Source organism: Crassostrea angulata, chromosome 10 (genome assembly GCF_025612915.1).
Source record: "Crassostrea angulata isolate pt1a10 chromosome 10, ASM2561291v2, whole genome shotgun sequence".
NCBI lineage: Eukaryota > Metazoa > Mollusca > Bivalvia > Ostreida > Ostreidae > Magallana > Magallana angulata.
The window spans coordinates 53,765,943-53,785,716 of record NC_069120.1 but is presented as its reverse complement, the minus strand read 5'-3'; the positions used below and the strand labels follow the sequence as shown (position 1 = coordinate 53,785,716).

At 35.8% G+C, this 19,774-nt stretch overlaps 1 protein-coding gene across 4 annotated transcripts; it reads left to right on the top strand.

Moving 5' to 3' along the window:
- The first annotated feature begins 412 nt into the window (after window positions 1-412).
- On the top strand, window positions 413-17,409 carry LOC128167453 (excitatory amino acid transporter 1-like). Of its 4 annotated transcripts, none has more exons than XM_052833182.1 (10): window positions 413-509; window positions 8,817-9,282; window positions 9,545-9,587; window positions 9,805-9,874; window positions 11,955-12,014; window positions 12,574-12,763; window positions 15,605-15,838; window positions 16,353-16,547; window positions 16,676-16,810; window positions 16,924-17,409. In XM_052833182.1, exons 1-10 carry the CDS (start codon window positions 428-430, stop codon window positions 17,102-17,104), a joined length of 1,656 nt encoding a protein of 551 aa, XP_052689142.1. In that variant the 5' UTR covers window positions 413-427; the 3' UTR covers window positions 17,105-17,409. The 4 variants fall into 4 exon arrangements, with proteins under 4 accessions (XP_052689142.1, XP_052689145.1, XP_052689143.1 ...); XM_052833185.1 differs by lacking the exon at window positions 413-509 and adding an exon at window positions 2,665-2,685; XM_052833183.1 differs by lacking the exon at window positions 413-509 and adding an exon at window positions 6,886-7,176.
- The last annotated feature ends 2,365 nt before the right edge of the window (window positions 17,410-19,774 follow it).

Sequence of the window (19,774 nt, the reverse complement as noted above, 5' to 3'; positions counted from 1 at the left end):
TTGAATGGAAATACATATTCCTGCCCCCCCCCCCCCCCCCCCCCCCCCCCAAAAAAAAAGAGGATATTCATGATGTGCAAAATTACTTTAAAAATTTTTTTGGTTTGTCAAGATTTTTTAGGATGAATCTAGCCCCCACTTTTAAAAACGATGCTTCTTGCCTGCAAATTACCAGTTTGTATTTGTTTCATAATCTTTACCTAAAGGTGTGGGGGATCAATAAAAAGATTCACAGCGTATACATCTTGTTAATTACTATAGTAATTATTTCATAACTGTAGATTTGTATTTCCTTCCTGAGCTCGACTTTTCCGGTATCTTGTTCAAACTGACAAAGCTACAGCTATTCGGTTCAAAACAGAAAGAATCAACAAGAAATTTTATTTTTACATTGTAGGTGTACTATTTACTACACTAGAGAGTAAAGATGCTGGAAACGCCCACGGCCATGGAGAATGTGATTCATTCCCGGACACCGCTGATGGGGACAGGAGACCCGCCAAAACCTGGTCAGACTCAGTCACACGCACAACTCTCTCTCTCTCTCTCTCTCTCTCTCTCTCTCTCTCTCTCTCTCTCTCTCTCTCTCTCTCTCTCTTTTGAAGGATAAATTAAGTTGCGATGGAAGGGGGTGTTACAACGCATTTTGAAAAAATACGCACTTTGAAAAAAAATCATTTTTTTTTCAAAGTGCGTTGATATCGTCGATATAACACACTTTGAAAAAAATGTTTAGGGTTTGGTGGAAATAATTGATACTTTATATACAATTAATGATTGTTTTAACCTAGTTTAGTTTAATGAGATATATTTAAAATAGAACACACTGCATTCCCAGCTAACTTGATAAACATTTTCTTGATTAGAATTTTTCTGTTTCCATGTAAGCTTACGAAGTTTGACAGTTTACACATAAACAATTTTGTGACATAAACTGCATCGCTTATATAGCAACTGCCTTTTCCTTTTTGTGTATGCAACAAAGTTAATTCTTATCTGGTACATTGGGCTATGCCAGAAACGAAAATGATTTATATAGATTGATAATGGAGATCATTGTATAACATATTTCAACCTGCTTCAATTGCATGTTCTTCTAAATAAACGTGATGTGAAAAAAGGATACGTTAGTTTTATTATCAATAACAATGTGACTTTTTAGAACACCAGTGTTTAAATAATTAAATGTGTGTCAGTGTAATTTTTTTTGTAACGAAGTGGATTATTTGATTATGATTTGAAAAGAGTGTTTAAAATGAAACACTGAGAGATTCATTAACATATGTTTACCATATGGAGAAATCATTGTTTGGCCAGCTCGTTTTTTTTATCAGTATCAGTGTACTTAATTTACAACAAAGCGTGTTTCCTTTTTTCCGGTCTTATACGTTTTCTTCAAGTTGCTAAATATGATATGAAAGATTAGGGTAGAGGAACCTTCTTCATGTAATCAATAAAATGATGTACTGGTGACGGTAATTGACTTGTGTCACCCCCACTCCCGTTCTCAAAGACGTCAAATTAGATCCACTAGTGTTAATTCATCATACTGTCAACAAATTATAAGTCCAAATCCAGAATTTTTGATTTATATATATAATTCTTAATTGCGTTAAGTGTCTCGATGATATAGAATGTTGTTTACCTTCGTAACGCACTTTGAAAAAAAAATCATTGTGCGTTAACTTGGTCCAAAACATAAGGCACTTTGAAAAAAAACTTTCAAAGTGCGTAATTTTTTTCAAATTGCATTGCTACAGAGGGGTTTGATTAATCAAGGAGGTAATATATTGCGCTCCAAACTGTGTGGACATTGTATTGTTAATTAGTCAACAGCTTTTCAGCTCATAGACGTATCCAAGACATACATAAACATTTTAATATACATAAAAACAGGATACTTGAAAAAAAGCAAGTTACACATGCATGGAATTTCTGGTGACAAAAACATTCTTTATATAGTTACCTAAATTGCAAAAATCTTTTAAATAAAAATCGTTAGGGATGGCAGTTTGAGTCGTCATATTCCGTCCATCTAAATGACCGATAATATTATACCATCCGTTATTTAGATGGACAGAATATGACAGCATCAGATTGATTGCGACGGCATGAAGGGAACATCAATTTATATATGGCAAGAACCATATTTTTTCGAATATTATCATAGAAACCACTAAAAAATAATATTTTCTTTAATTCTAGGTAAACTCCATTGGGATACTTTTTAATTTCACATCCCTATCAATATCTTTGCAATACATGTGATTATATTATACATAAAATTTGAAAACCGTTGCTACAGTTTCAAAGCTAAGTAGAATTGAAAATTAAAAGATTTTTGACAGGTTTGCATTCTAAATGTTAACAGTTATCAGCCACTTTTTGTTGCTTTTTGCACAAAAACCCCAGCTTTTTTCATATGTTACATATAATTGATTTTAAAAACTTGTTACCACTTAACTTGTTATATAAAGTTTCTAGGAAAAGACGTGATACTTTTATTTATGTGAACACAAACTACTTGTATATAGTCTTGGGGTGGGGCATTTGTGAACAGCACATGGTTTTTCCTTTCAATACATATATATAAGCAATGGTTGATGATGATAAGCATATATAGGTCCCATACACAACGGCGCAGTCTCGGGGCTTCAGCAGTTTACTGATCAATCTATTACAAAGGTATATAGTTATCTTATCATTTATAATATCAGTAATTTTACGATTAAGAAAAACTACTATAATCAAAGTACTGAAGTACTGACGGGAGTTGATTTTATCGATTATCATTTATTTTAAAATCAACTTATCTTGCGTGGCAATTAGTTTCTAGTCTGTATCTAAATTACGCACTTTTTTATAATATGAATTTTAATTAGACTTTTCAGACAAGAATTTAGAGAAACCCCATATGAATCATGTGTAATATTTAAAGATAGATTTTAAACTATGTATCAGTAATCGAAACAATTCTAAAAATTGTATGGATCCAAGCACTATTGATATTGAACTCCAGTCTCGTTCAACCAGACGCTCAGCTGTCTCCGTCAATCTCCGACAAGCAAGAGAGCCTCTCTGTTTTTTTGGTTGATTTTGGTTTAAACTCTGGCGTAGAAATACATGAGACTACATAAATATCTAAACTGTTCGTATTATATAAAATTTTACTATTTTCAAAGTGTTTATAGATAAGTTTCCTTGAAAAACAATGCTTCAGCATACATTACATCGAATTTTTGTATTATATTCGAGAATTAAGACTTGTCAGCGGTGATGATTTGTGCTTAGGTCCAAACACTGTTTCACTTTCGGTTTGCCAGAGTGACTGCATAGGAGAGTTGATTAAAATCAACTCCCAAAAACGGGTCGTATTGTTAAATGTCTGTAACTCCTTACATATTTGTCGATTTAAAACACATTAACGTAAAAAAATGAAAGTCTATGGTATCAATAGTAAAAATCTTAACACCGATTATAAAAGATCATATTCCGCAACGATCCACACCATCAAATATCAACTGTTGTTATAGCTCACCTGAGCCGAGGACTGAGGGGACTGTCCGGTGTTTGCAGAGGCAGTTCCAGGATATGAAGTTAGAGGGGGCGCCAATTTTAGTGAGGGGGTTTGGGGGCCGCCTTGGGGTCCACAGTAGGTCCAGGTGATTTCCCTGGTGGGGGCCAGGGGACAAAGCCCCCGGAAGCTCATGAATTATAGAGATTTTGTAGGGTTAAATGAAGTCTTCAAATTTATACTTTTGTGATATTTCTTTCCGTGAATATACGTAAAAAAAAATATAAGTAAAAAACAATGTTTACATTTTTTTGAAGTTTGGAGATTTAAAACCTGCAGTAATCCCATCAAAAACATCTGCTTTGCAGAAATGTAAAGAAACATTTTCTTTTATTTTATGGGGGTCCAGGGGGTGCAGTTCTCGGAAGTTCATGGATTTTAGAGATTTTGTAGGGTAAAAATGAAGTCTTCAGAATTAGACTAAGTGATATTTCGTGAGTATACTTAAAATTAATTGTTTACAGTTTTAAAGGTTTGGAAATTTAAAACCTGCAGTAATCCCAGGTTTAAAAAAAAGATAACAATGCCCGCTTGTATTATAATAAACATGGAGGAGTCGTTAAATACAAACATGTATAACCAATTACTTAAAGGTGGGTGACTGGTCACATTTAAAGCCAAGGAGAGCGTAACTCAAATGAACTATGTACGTTACACAATTGTACGGGTTTTCTTCGTTGAAATTAGTTTAATGTAGAGAAATCCCACGAGTTTTTAAAGAGTTGGTAATAAGGACTCGCAATTTGTACATTTTTTTTGCCAGATAGAGAAGAATTTAACTTTATTTTGACCAATTTTTGCTCCGGGGGGGGGGGGCTTGAATCCGCCACTGTTTTTTTTCGCGGTAAGAGGTATAAACTTCATCTTCTCAATTATAACTACATATGTACCACGCTTTAAAGGGACTTGGACACGATTTGACTTAAAATTTTCATATTTTATTTTTCCATTTTGAATGTTTATACAGATAAATATAGAAGTTTACAATGCTATGTCAAAATTTGAAAGTCAAATATTAAGTTATGAGCAAGATACAGAGTTCATAATTCTTTGTTTTGTTAACAAACCTAGAATATTGTTATTTTTACATATGTGTTGCATTGATGCAAGTTTCAATCAAAAGTATTTTTTTGTGGAAGATATTGAATTAGTTTAAATTGTTTTTACATGCCATTTTGTCTAAGAAATGGTAATTCTCTACATTATATTTTGTGTAAAGAACTGTAAGACTTTGTTTACAAAACAATCAATTCTCTTTATCTCACTTGTAACTTGACTTTTACATTCAATATTTTGGTCCATCATTTAAAATGCACCAGAAAACAATTTTATACATAAAAAATAAAAATAAAATTTTTGATTCCTAATTGTGTCCAAGTCCCTTTAAACCAATTTCAAGCTAAACATAATACATACTAAGCTAAGACACAATTGCATACTCAATTATGATTTACACAAAATAAATATTATAGAAAGCGGTAATTGTCGCTGTGGATCACCCGAAGATGCTTACCATTTTTTCTTCAAATGCAAAAATTATACAATCGCTAGAAGTAATTTTTTTCTTAATCTGCTACAACTAGATCATTTTCATATAATTAATACTCATCTTTTATTATGGGGCGATGAGTCATTATTCATTGATATTAACAAACAGTTATTCTCATTAGTTAAATTGTACATCAACGAAACTGGTAGATTTGTTTAATATAGTTTATGTGCATGTTTCTTATTTTCGTATATATCATTTATTTTCATTTATCGTAATAATAATTCTATATCATGCAATAACAGTTGTAAGTTCTGTATAATTTTTCTATTAAATGGTAAAGACCTAGTAAGTTGTCAGAACTTGTGTCCAAACCATTTGTATATGTATTTTATATATATGTATACAATAAAATATGTTCAAATCAGAGGAAAAAGATGGAATAACCGCATGAACCTGGGAACTCTTGCTCTGGTGAGCAAAGTGGTGTCTTGTCTGATTTTTTAATGAACTGATCTAACGATGACAATGATCAGTGAGCCGTGAACATGGGTGGTACGTAGTTTAGCCAAACCCTCCGGTTTTCTTCACCGAGTTCATACTTCAGTCAACTGTGTAACAATCTATTTTCCTTATACCACATTTACATTAGAGAAAGTCGGCCAAATTAATACAAACATAATTAGGTCAAGCTGGACATCTTGACCTTTTAAAAAACTACGATGTTATTCTTCAACAATAAAGGAACCTCCGGGTGTAAATATTAGCCCTTTAACTGTTTATACAGGACTTTAAGGTCAATTGTCGCAGTTTCTCAGGGTGTATGTTTATAGTTATAGTGGTTGGCACTATGATCATAACACTCCGACTTTATATTTAATACATAATTTGCATGTACATCATTAATTATTTTGAATCGTCAAAAGTTTCCAAGTGACGTCATTTACAATAACTTTTTGGTCGATTTGCGGGTATCAAGTTAACAAATCTTTGCTTGTTTGAAATACATCACATGATTTGCACAGTAGCGGTGCTATGTCAAGTTGTATCTCAGACCGACGTAGTACTGGTAATTTGAGCCCACTGTCATTATCACAACAGGGAGGAAGAATTGTAGAACTTGATCACAATTCACACAAAGGATAGGTACTACCTTATTTTTTGTGATAAAAAAAAAGATGCATTTCTTGTTTTCAGTTTATGTTTTTCCTCATGCGACGTAGGGATTGTAGCTTAATGTTTCTATTTCATTCTGATCTAGTTTACTTGAAAGACCAGCTAGTGACGTCAAATGGGGCAAAAGATTCTATTATGCAATATGGTGTTATTACATTTTATCGTTATATTGATATTATTAATCATTTATTTACCAAGTTAAATTAATGCGTATTATAGTCCCTTTCCTACTTCCTTGTAGAAATTCAGTTCGATTACAATTTGTTGAACTTACTTTCGCAAATAAATATGCTCAGTCTTGTTGATTTGTTATGTTGTTCCCAGCTAGCGCGTGGTCAGTTACTGATTTTGATAGAAATAAAAATTAGCAGAATTTACCGTGGAGTGACAGGGTCATTTCAACTGGCAATGTAAATTACTCAAGTTTTCCATAGGGGACAAGCAAATTTGATGAATGGGGCACACAAGCAATGGTAATTGTTGTATCAACTGCAGCCCTCTTTTTGTGGAAGGAAATGAGATCAGTCATAGTTACCGGATGAAGGTTGTGTTTCTGTAGGCATATAGCGCCCATGTATATTTTACATATATACATATTTCAATTTTTTCGGTTACGCTCCATAGAGTAAGTTCACAGATGGTCCACTCGGCACGTAGGAAGAAATGCTTGTTTATACGGATTGATATTATTTTTAAAGAAAAAAAATAGATACGAAGAGCAACGCAGTTTAGAAGATGGCTGCACCTTATTTGTGGGTATCCTGTTACTTATAAACAAGACGGGTCAACTAGGAAGTTAATATTCAGGGGCATGCGTTCATAGCCCCGCTTTCTCCCCTCTGTGTAGCACACTGGCTCTTACCTGTAAAACGTGCACAGGTGTAAACATTTGGACCCACGCCACTGTCGGATATCTGCCGAGGGACAACTTTGAGTGGTAGGCATAACTTGGTTAAGAATATATATTTTGTATGTTGTTATTCATCTAGCAGATTAAGATTAAATTTTTTTTTAACATTTGAATCAACGATTTTCTTAAAATTTATTGTTGGCGACTCAGTAGTTCTAAAAGTACTGAAGGTCTTTTTTTGTGCTGATTCATTTTTACTGACACCGTTAAATTCAAACTGATCGATCGAGGGGTATATTTTGTATGTATTTCTTTTTTTTAATTTTTATTTTCAAGGAGGGAATATAACTTCGGAATATGTTAATTATTATATATTAAGTTTCCTTTCTACGAGGTGTACTTTTATTGCTGTATCTATGCCGTAACATCCGACTGTTTTACGTTTGTTGATCATATCAACGCAGAAATCAAAATGACGTCTTGCTTTTCCCTTTTTTAATTTACATAAAAAGATGGTTTTTGTTTATACTGTAGTCCAAAGAAAATATTTCCTAGTAATGACACCAGATGTTTTTGTTTTTTTATTGTTGCGTGTCTTGAAAAGGTAAACATGATATACGTAAAGTTTATTTTCATATTTTCAAATGACGGAAAGAAATCCTCAGTTTTTTTTCATTGTTTTGAATTTCTAGATAAGACATTTTCCATCAAAACAAACGGTTTCTCGGTGCAGATTTGCGCAATCATTCAATTCTAGGCAAATAAATTAGTCAAGACCTGAAAAAAGAAGGTTATCTTGTCCTAGATTTGACAAACGCAAACATATCCTGTTAGCAAATGTCTTTTGCTAAAAAAAAAATCCCCCTAAAATCCGTCCACTTCTGACGTACACATGTATTGAGCAATGATTTGCAAACAATCGGCTTTCTTCGACTTTCGTTAGTGATTTATGAACATGTCACCGGAGGGGTTCCGAGTGGATTTGCAATGGTTGAAAGGCGTTTATTTGTTGCAGAAAGATTAAGAAAAGTTCTTTGTACACCATGTGATAGTATATAAGTGGCATCCATGCTGTGTTAGCCCAATGCCTTTTCATGTTTCACACATTAGTGGACATGTAAACACTCTCTTTCCAGTCCATTGATTACGGACTGTGAACTAGCTGGAGTAATAAACTAAAAAGAGTTGAATGTTCGATACATTTGAACGAAAGTTGACTCTTTTAAACAATATTTACCCACAGGCAGTATACAAGGTTTGACTGTGCAATATACTTGAAGGATTTAGGTAAAAAGTGCTTGGACGACTATCGTCTTCTATGACGAAAGACAGACAGACGGACTCTGCTCCGTGGAAGCCTTCTTCCACAGCCAGTTTAGGAGCGACGTTGTGCATGGTCTTGACCCCTGCTTTTGTGAATTAGCATATTCCAGTGAATTTGAAATCTGACACGTGTACAATCAACAGCATGGCGTCAATGCCAGCGGTTTCATAATTATGTGACAATAATGTGATAAATGTTGTAGTATTTTGAAACCCGGATTTTCTTCTCGTTAGTCACATTGTGCATGATAATCAAATCCTGTTTTAAAATTACCACATTTCAACTTCTAGTATTATCTTGTTTCTGTATTGCTTTGGTTTTGGTCTGTTGCCGCCACATTTGATGTCATCTATGGCAACGGCTGTTACCCCGTCTTGCTAACTTGTCAACCTCATTATTTTAGATCACGTATTGATGATGACGACGAAGCCTGACAACTCCCCCAGCATGGGTAACAAGATTGTAAAGGGCCTCAAGGCCAACCTCCTCATCATCCTCATGATCATCGCTGTCATCGTTGGCCTTGGCCTCGGGTTCGGGCTGCGAGGCGTCTGGACACCGTACGAAACTAGAAAAATCTTCTACCTCCGCTTTCCCGGAGATCTGCTGATGAACATGCTCAAGATGTTGATTCTGCCTCTAATTGTGTCCAGCCTCATCACCGCCATGGGAAGTCTCGACACAAACGCTTCCGGTCGAATGGGCCTGCGCACTGTGGTGTATTACATGACGACCACGTTCTCGGCTGTGATACTGGGAATTGTATTGGTGGTGACCATACAGCCGGGGCACAAAGGCTCCAAAAACATCACCAAGGCGGGGAGCCCCAAGGAGGCGGAGCCGCTGGACGCTCTGTTCGACCTGATTAGGTATGGTCGATCGGTTGTGGTGGGTGTTCGTTGTGAATATCTTGTTTAGTTTTTTCAAAATACTTTGTGAAACTTTAAAAAGCTTTTAAACTAAGTTTGAAAAATATTGTTATTGCTATATCAAAGGAATAATCAAAATCGTTCCCGATTACTTATTTAAACAGGATTGCTTATCTGGTTATATCATAATACTGTATCCGTTTCAAATACTCAGCAAAGTTGTTGAAATACAATTGTATGAATTTTTTTTCTTCATTTGTAGAAATTGTTTCCCTGACAATCTGATAGAGAGCGCTTTCAATAAGGTGAGTGTATTCCCGCTGTCACACCTTTCTGGGTCTTCGTACTGTGATTGACAACAAACGGATACATCTGTGTCATTGATTCAAAAATAACATCTGGTTTTCGGAATTCAACTGATTAAAAATGAAAAAGCAATTATAAATCGATCAAAAAAAGTGTTGTTAGCTGACAAGATATCAAAGTCAAATGTGAATCTGACGGCCATTTTTTCCTCTTCAGCAAGTGACGTCAGTCGGCAAAAAGAATGTTACACTCAAGAGTCCCACCCCATCCAATATCACTGAGGCTGGTAAGACCCTAAACTTATACCCCATCCCCACTGTCTTACTTATACCCCACCCCCACTGTCTTATACCCCACCCCCACTGTCTTATACCCCACCCCCACTGTCTTATACCCCATCCCCACTGTCTTACTTATACCCCACCCCCACTGTCTTATACCCCACCCCCACTGTCTTATACCCCACCCCCACTGTCTTATACCCCACCCCCACTGTCTTATACCCCACCCCCACTGTCTTATACCCCATCCCCACTGTCTTACTTATACCCCACCCCCACTGTCTTATACCCCACCCCCACTGTCTTACATACTCCCTTCCTCCTTTCATGAATTATCATCTAAGGCATTCCTTTACATTTTGATTTTTCATCTGTCAACGTCGCAGACGCCAGCGCACTTTTGTCTCATGACCCCATCAAATACCCCAGGCCTTCACCCTGCCCACATTCCAAACACTCGTTATTTCAATCAACTACAAATCGTCAATTGTTTTATCGCATAGTTCTATCTAATATGTTTTACGGTGCGACCGTTGGGGCGAGCACAGCATGTGATCAAACAATGAATTATAATAAATTAATAAAATAAAATTAACAACGTGAAATTTGAATGCCAAAAAATAAAACATACCAATTTTTCAGTAAATTTTCATTATTCATAGTTTATAAGATTTGTTATAATTTATTTATTTATATGTAGAACAATAGTTTAATCTCAGATACAATGTTGTTAGATAATAAAGATTTTAATATATAAATATTCATTGCACTGCATCTCCTCTTTTAAAGTGATTGTGATTATGATTGATTGATTGATTGATTGATTTCCCCCTTTTTTTTTGCAGTAGACATTTTTTCTTAAACTTACATATAAAACTTGACTCATCATAGAGCTCCCCCCATGCTAAATTTTTTTTCATTTTTGTCAATTTATACATAGAAAATCGACTTACCATGGATTTGCCCCTCCACTTAAAAAAAATAATTAATGTTTAATTTTATTTTTAATTTACGCTTAAAAATATTTGCTTATCATGTTAAAAGAACATGGTGTTGTCCCCCCCCCCCCCCCCCCCCCCCCCGCATGTAATAAATGGAAGTGAAAATAAAGAAACCATTGAACTGCTAAAGAGCTGAAGGATTAGAATTTTCATGATTTATTTTTCTTTTTGCTTGCAAAGATTTTTTGGATGAGGCTGCCATCCACTCACCCACCCCCTTTAAAAAAAGGCGCTGCTACGTATAACGTTACGTTTCAGGAAATTACCGTAATTATACTGAATAAAATATTTGTGAGCATTCATCCAAATTAGTGCAATTTACAACTGTTTCCTGTATCTGAAGAAATGCCCTTATTCGTCAGCTGTTCTTTATCTTAGCCTTTGCAAGATTTTAAGAGGATTTTGGTCATTTCAGCAGATTTACAATAACTTCAATTAGAGTAATTTCCCCTTATCAGTGCTTATTGTGACGTCAAAGCTGACGTTGGTTAAGTGTCGTCTTACTCTTTAAAACTCCCCTGAGAAATAAAAGTATGCGAAGTATACTGTTTTATTTACTTAAAAAGCATGATGTTCTTAAAATTACACATCTTATAAGCTTTTCAAAGGTTTTATTTTGATTCTCGGGAGAACGTGATGTTTGAACGTGAGGTTGGAAACCATTGGTACTATGAATTGTGGGTCAAAATTTACTGACTCCGAAAAAATATATCGGATCAATGTGTAAACGTTTGTGACGTCACACGATTATTTTTGATTGAAAGTGTACCGAGGTGAACTTTAGAGGTAACATTGACTGTATGTCGCTTACATCGTTATTGTTTTTACTGTCTAAATTTGTCTTGCTGATTCTCGTGAGAGTGTGAAGTGATAAAAATTGCCATGATTACAGGGAACTACTGGGACGATTAAAACGATGCATTACTGGTCCGATTTACTGACGCCAAAAAAATCCGTTGAATGAATGTGCAACTAGTCCGAATTTTCTATTCACACACGCCTTGCCGGTAGAGCTCGCTTCGCGCCGGCGCTGCGCGCCGGCGAGCTGCGCTCGCTATTAAGTTCCATGTGTTTCTTTCTTCAGTCTCTACTTTGGCCATGAACCTTACTAGCAATAGCACGGGAGATAACTCCACCGATACAGGTAAGTCTAAAGATTCTAGGTACAAAATCTTATTATTGTAAAACCATTCATACGTACAACTATATTCCCTTGTTGTAGTGTAAGCCAATTCCCAGCGGGCACGACACACCTTTACGGCGTTGTAAAGTTTATAGTTTGTATTTGGTTGTGACGTCATTTACGTCGATTAAAGGTCTGGCTGAGATGAAGACGACTTTTCTTGCGGTTCTAATTTCATTGCATTGACAAACCTTTTTAAAAAATGTATTTTCATGGAGACGTCATCTAAACATCAATTGGTTTTGACTGAAAATTCCCGTTTGTGTAGGACTGATAAATCCAGTTCAATTCTCGTTCATGGCAAACTAAATCATCAAACCATAAGCCCAACGCTTGACATAGGAATTCGGTTATGGCAGTTGTCCTTAAAGTTAACACAATTTATAGTCATTGTATTTTGAAAAAGCATCAACTGGGTGTATCGTCGTTTTTCTTTAAATGCGTGATTATTTAGTTGAGAGTGTATAACTTGTAAAAGTATTTTCAACACGCGTCAATAGATTTTAAAATTGTGTTACAGGCGTCACAATGTTTGAGGTGGACACGATGAGCGTCACCAAGGCGTCAGGTATGAACATCCTGGGTATCGTGGTCTTCTCGCTGTTCCTAGGGGGCGTCCTGTCCAAGATGGGGAAGGATGGCGCCCCCCTCGTCAAGTTCTTTGAGTGCCTTCATGTCGCCACCATGAAGCTCGTCACTCTCGTCATTTGGTACGTATGTCTAAAACGAAATTATCTGTAATACTGGATTTCACTGTTGAAGTTATGTTTTGGAAAGTTTTGTGGTTTCATCTGCACCGCAAAAACTTTCAATCGCAAAAATGTGTTTTAATCGTTTACAACAAGATGCCTGACACTCAAAAATTTTGTTTGACCTTCTAAAGCATTTGTAAACATTAAAAACAGAAAAATAATTTTTGAGCTAAATCGTGACCATGCCCCTTTAAATCGATGGAATACTTAATTTTGTAGAGAATTCTGAATTTGTTCTGCTATATTTGCAAAATCTTGAAACGGACTTAGTTAGAAAAAGGATTGATTTGTTTATGTACATGACGGACAGTCGAGGTGGAAATGTACACAGGTTTATTGGTCTAGTTTACTTGGCATTGCTATGCTTTGATGTAAACAGAAGCCGCATTGAAAGGACTTTAAATCAGTATTTCTCTAGCTTGTCACAGAAACCTTCCTCAAACTAAACAACTTAAACTGTTTGAACAAATGTAAATATTGTGAAGTGTTAAATATTTATTGCCTTGAGAATACTCGTTTGACAGAGGAAATCTTTACTAAGGGTTTACGACGCTGACATGATGAATTGTAAATGCTCTTACTGCCTAGCTATTCAGTGGCCGAGTGTTTGTTATAGTATACCAGAACTAGTACCCATTGCAATCAGTTTCTGATTGAACCTTCAATGATGGTTTCTATAACCTCTTTAGGAGCAATGTTGCTATTTAAACTCATAAATACTGTGTTGCAGATAACGATATGTACGTGTATTTACTACCACTGATTATTTTCTCCTTCGTTCATCCTTAATTGTTGCTACGAAAGAAATATAATTGTTTCAATCATTGCAAAGTTTAAATAATCCACTGTCATACCCACAATCGTCACAAAACAATTAGTCAATTACATGTAGTTACATGTAGTGTGTGACACTTTTACAGCAACTGTGCGATTATTCACTGCATTATTATGTGCAAATACTTTAACAGAGATAAAAACGACGGGCGTTCAATGCATACTGTCATCCTTGTTACAAAAATAACACAATCATTTTTTTTTCTTAATGGTTACCTTCAAGGTATTATCTTTTAACAGACACATAATTTCAACCGATTATCCAAGCTTAGGGTGAATAGGGAGAATATGGCAAAACACGAGCCTTTTCTCTCTCCAGAGTGATCTCACAATCTGGGATTTATGTGCTGCATGGAGCGTTGTCATGAAGAAGACGAATTCCAGACTTTGGTCTCTTCCTTTTGTAATGTTTCTTAACTTTCTTCAGCACATAATTTTTGTATACATGTCCGCTGACTGATCGGCCTTTTGGAATAGGAACTTAAACTACAGGACCTTCACTATTAAACAAAATTGCGTATAATACCTTATTTGGACTTTGGCATCATTTTGCTATTAATAACGTGGCGTTTTGCCATACATCTTGTTATCAACTTTCCTCTCAGGTTCAAAATAATGTATCCATGTTTCATCACCTGTAACAATTTCCGATAAACGTCGACCATTGCAGTTGTTTTAGATTTTAAGTAGTTTTTTTTTTACAGTCATTTCAACCTGTAATGGTTTTTGTTTTTCTGTTAGTAGATGAGATATCCATCTTGCACTAACCTTTCGGTGGCCAAGTGTTTCTTTAATATTGTAACTACGGTCCCCGATGAAATGTGTACTAAATTTGTTATTTGTTTAATGTTCACGGTTTGTTATTGTCATTTTTTCATTTAACCACCGAACACGTATCTCTGCTGGTGGACAGTCTGTCCCCGAGGATACTTGTCGTTCGGTACTTCCTGTTTCATGGGCAGTACGACATATAACACTAGAGTTCACGGTTTGTTTTTGTCATTTTTTCATGGTTAATCGACCATCATTAGTAACTGTATTTATATGAGTTATAATACCGGTATTGCATCCTTTGAAGTCACACGAGGTGCTCCAGGACTTTGCTCATCCTTAAGGTGTGTTTGGCCATTTTTGAATTTGCTGACCCACCTATAATCTTGTCTAAATGACATACTCTTGAACACATCACACAGTTCCTTAAAAATTTCTTTCGAGTCCTTACCTAGTCTGATACCTGTGTGCTTTTATGTAGCCTCTAATTTCAGCCTTATAGGATGATGACTTACCTGTCATAGTTTCGTACAGTGTCTCGAGTAGGAGTTATATATCAGCTTATTCATCATCAGTATTCAATGATGAAACGTGGTCAGATAAACGGTCAGAAATAGAATATGATTCAAATAACGCGAAACGAAATTCAAATGAACCCTGTGTTTTACGGAATTTGATTAGTGTAATTATTCATTATTGACATTATGAATTTTGCCGAAGGAAATACTTTCTATATATATTCCAAAATCATTTACATTACAATGTTTACAGGGAGGTTACAGTTCCTTTGACATACATTTACTGATACCATCACTTTGCTCACATCCATGCTGTGTGTGTAGAACTTAGAACCATTTTATTAAGAGCTTGGACTTTGGGTAGTTGGTGTCAAACTTCAATGTGACGTAGGCCTGTCTATTTCATTGTAGGCTACTCAGCCATTGCTCTTTGAAATTAACACGATTTGTCTGACTTTTGAGCTAAGACTACTCAATCGGTGACTCGGTGTATATTTCACCTGAACATAGCGTCATCTGAAGACAGCGTCATTTTTAACTTGTTTTGACGCAAAAAATACATAGTTTTACGTCCTACTGAAAGTCCAAGGCCTTGTTAAAATGGTTCTATTAACCCTCTATGTCTGTAGGTACTCGCTGTGCGTTCACCACACTATAACACCCTGTCTTGTTGTAGGTACTCGCTGGTTGGGATCGTGTTCCTGATCTCCGCTAAACTGGTGGAGATGGAGGATTTGGACGCCATGTTTGAACAGCTGGCCTACTACATGGTAACGGTGCTGGCCGGCCTCTTCATCCACGCCTTCATCGTCCTCCCGCTAATCTACGTCATCTTCACCAGGAAGAACCCCTTCAGATTCATGGTGGGCATGATCAAGGCCATACTGACAGCCTGGGGAACGGCGTCCAGGTAAGCCCCGTCCTATCTCTGGGAGATGCTAGGCTAAACCCGCCTCTATCTAGTGAAAGTACATGTAAATATAAGCCCCGCCTCTATCTAGTAAAAGTAGATATAAGCCCCGCCTCTATCTTAGGGTAGTAGATTAACACCGCCTCTATTTTGGGGAAGTATGTTATTCCTGCATCTAAGTCAATAAAAGAACAGAAGCTTATTTAGTTAAGCTCCGCCTCTTTCTTTGAAAAGGAGGTAAACCGCGCCTCCATTTCGAGGAAGAAGGTCATCCCCGCGTGTATTACTAGGGAAGTCAATAAAAACAGGAACGTATACTAGTATACTAACATGTTAGTATATACGTCCCTGATAAAAAGTGCAGATGTTTTCTATTATAAATCTTTTTTATTCATTAATTAACCCCTAGTTTTGTGATGCTTAAAATTGAGATACTAATTCTGATTATTCATGTGACCATGACATATAATGGATAAAATGTAAAACAATTCATGGATTAAATGTCTGTTTTCAGCTCTGCTACTCTCCCGCTGACCATGCGCTGTCTGGAGGAGAACAATGGCGTGGACCCCCGTGTGACTATGTTTGTGACCCCCATTGGAGCCACCATTAACATGGACGGCACAGCGCTGTATGAGGCCGTCGCCTCCATCTTTATTGCTCAATATATCGGTCAGACACTCAACGTCGGAGAAGTTATCATTGTGAGGTAGGTGACGTCACTAAGTGAGCACGACGTAAAGTTTTTAGTACGTTATATAATCTCCATACTTTCCTCTCTGATTCTTGTTACAAACAGACGATTCGTGAGTTGACGTTGTGTTTACCCTTCTTTAGTCTCACAGCAACAGCTGCCGCCATTGGCGCCGCCGGCGTCCCACAAGCCGGACTGGTTACCATGACGATTGTGCTGACGGCGGTCGGTCTGCCAATCAATGAAATCACGCTGATTCTGTCCATTGACTGGTTCTTGTAAGTGTTGAACAGTTCTTGTTTCTGTTTTATGAATGTGGTGGTCCCTACTTTGATTTTCCACTTTTAATCAAAATTTCGAAATTATAATTCATTTTCCCCACCATTTACAGAGATCGATTTAGGACAGCAGTAAACGTCCTTGGTGACGCCTATGGCGCGGGAATAGTGGAACATCTCTCGCGGAACGATATAGTCAAAGTTCCGGAAGTTGAGATGGAAGTTTCTAAGGAGCAGAGAAACGGATTCCACAACGCAGAGTCCGGCAAGGAGAAGATGGATACTAGAATGTGAACGCTCAATTTTTACAAACATTTTATATCCTCAAACCGTAGAGACCTAGAGCTGATCAGCGGTTGTCACGTGATCACTACGCCAGTGCTTCATGCACTCAGAGAGAGGCTCAGAATTTATGTCACCAAAGTGGTGATTTTTTGCAATGCAGCATACTTTGTCATTTTTATGGTATTTTTTTTTTGATTTTTGTTAATTTACCCTTTGTTATTTTTTTCACTGTATTCATATGTTGTGATCTTTCTCTGTTTTAGAAATATGTCATTTGTATACGAAGATAAATAGATAAACTTTATATAGTAAGACTTTGTAATTTTAACTATTAGACACAATCCTTAAATAAGCGTTTAACGCACAGACACTTTTCTCATAATAAAGATATATCTCCTACCTAATTTGTATTATTAAGTAAAGGTTTAATTTTTCATGATAAGAAAAACGAATATATCGTCAGGTGCCCGTGTTTTTGTCAAATTTATAAGAAGGACTGTCACAACCTAAGTGAATCTTTTAAGTTAAATAATAATTATCATATCCGTTATTCTCGCCTCAATTTCAAGGAAATCGATTTTGATTCGTAAAATTAACAAAACTAAAATCTACACGTTCCAGTTTTAGCAAGTTTGAAAATATTCTGCTATGAATATACGCATTCCTTTTATCTTTAAACACTTCTTTTAAATGCCTTGATTATACAAAATGAATATCACATTTACTTCAGATAATGCAATAGGCAGTTTCAATATAGTTCATTAATTGGTGTCCTTTTATAACTAAGCTTCAGAAATTAACTTTAGATTATATCGAGACTGATCAAAACTTTGGCAACTTTGAGAGCACGAACCCATGAGATTTCAAATGTTCTTGTTGTTTCGTTGGGGTTCGCGGCATCTCTGGTATATTTCAGGTGTTTTTTATCGATAAGCTATGATATTAATATCCTTTTTATTGAATATGATTTACACCTCTTTTTGACTGTCACTCAGTATTAACTCAGTATTAAATTAAACAAATGGAACTAATTATAGTGAGAAAGACGCCGTCTAACTACCAAACTGTGTTATAATAAACGTGCATTATTTATATATGTCATAGAGTGTAGAGCGGATACGATGCCCCTTATTCTCTTTTGAGAAGTGTACAGGCATAGCCTGTCCACTTCTCAAAAGAGAATAGATGCCCCTGTGCTCTGACGAAATGTTTTTGCTAACAATTTTTAAAGAGTAAAAATTCTTGTTCTCCCATCATTTTAATACCTATTAAAAATAATGTAGCTAGTGAATTGTCATTTATTAATTACATTGGAGTTTACTTAAAAATAAAATGGTTTCTTCGGTGTTTCATACGGGTAATCTTTATATTCCTATTCACTTTTAAGGCAATGCACGTAGTCGTCTGATCCTATGTGTACTAAAATGAAGGCACTTTATTGTTTAAATAAATGACATATAAAATGCAAATTGTTGTAAAGTTTGTGGTGAATCTGTAAACTGCATCTATCAAAGGTCAAGTGTTTTGTACTGTATTAAAGTGTTTTAAATAAGACCTAATCACAGGCGTGCGTTTGTTTACATGCATTCATAAAAGCCATTTCATGCAGTATCGCCCACTCATATATATGTACATGTACGTACTTTAAATTATTTGGGTTACATCGCTCCATAGATGGCCGTTGCTGCAGGTGTTGAGTGAATGTTTTTTACATCAATGAAGCCAAGAGTAAATGAATGAAGGTTGAGGTCGACTAGAGTCTCTGTGTGGTTTTTAAATCATTGATTTGATTTAGCAATTGATACTTATCCTGGGTATATATATTATTTACAAGCGAAAAACGGATGGGTTTTTTTCTTCAGAACTATGCAGGAAAGACCCTAGAAGTTGCGAGAGTGTATATTCATTTCTGATTTAATGGCATAATTAATTTTTTTTCAACTTTTCAATCATTTAAAGTCTTCAAAATGTCAGTCTCTGCACAGGCACCTGAATTTTTATCAATCAGTCGCTTAATAAGTCATATATCGAAAAATTCTACCCCTACTGTATTTATATATAGTAGGGGAAGAATTTTTCGATATATGACTTATTAAGCGACTGATTGATAAAAATTCAGGTGCCTGTGGTCTCTGTGTTGACTCATTCAAGGGTGCTAAACCACTGAGATGGTCTCAGCGTCTTGCGTTTTCTAAAGAAGATGGGGAAATAGGATGCCGATATTTGGTTTTAAAAACCATAGAAGCATCTTATCCGCTCTACTCTTTATGAAATATATATGAATAATACACATGTCCTCGAGAGCAGAGCGGATAAGATGCCCATGTGGTTAAACTGCAAAGTACGATTGCAATTTTTTTTCTTTTCAATAAATTTTTTATCGGTACATGATACAATTTTGCAATCGCAAAATTTTGATAATTATACTTAGTTTGAATATTTAACAAACCCGAAGAAACAAAAATTATTGCCTCAAAATTTTGGTGGTATCGAACCTCAACTTAACCAATGAATCATTTCAGTCTCAAAAAAGTGCGAATATTTATACAAATACAAACATTTTATTGGAACAAACACAATCACAATAATTGGCAAAGGCCCAATATATGCATAAACAGAAGTATTGTTTTGATTACATATCAATATGAAAGATATACATGTATAATTATATTTCACATT

What these genes read in the sequence shown, in the direction of transcription:
- LOC128167453 (XM_052833182.1), top strand. Translation starts at nt 428, where the DNA reads ATGCTGGAAACGCCCACGGCCATGGAGAATGTGATTCATTCCCGGACA. An exon ending in GCTCTGTTCGACCTGATTAG is followed by an intron (nt 9,283 to 9,544) that starts GTATGGTCGATC and finishes CTTCATTTGTAG; the next exon opens with AAATTGTTTCCCTGACAATC. An exon ending in CTCGTCACTCTCGTCATTTG is followed by an intron (nt 12,764 to 15,604) that starts GTACGTATGTCT and finishes GTCTTGTTGTAG; the next exon opens with GTACTCGCTGGTTGGGATCG.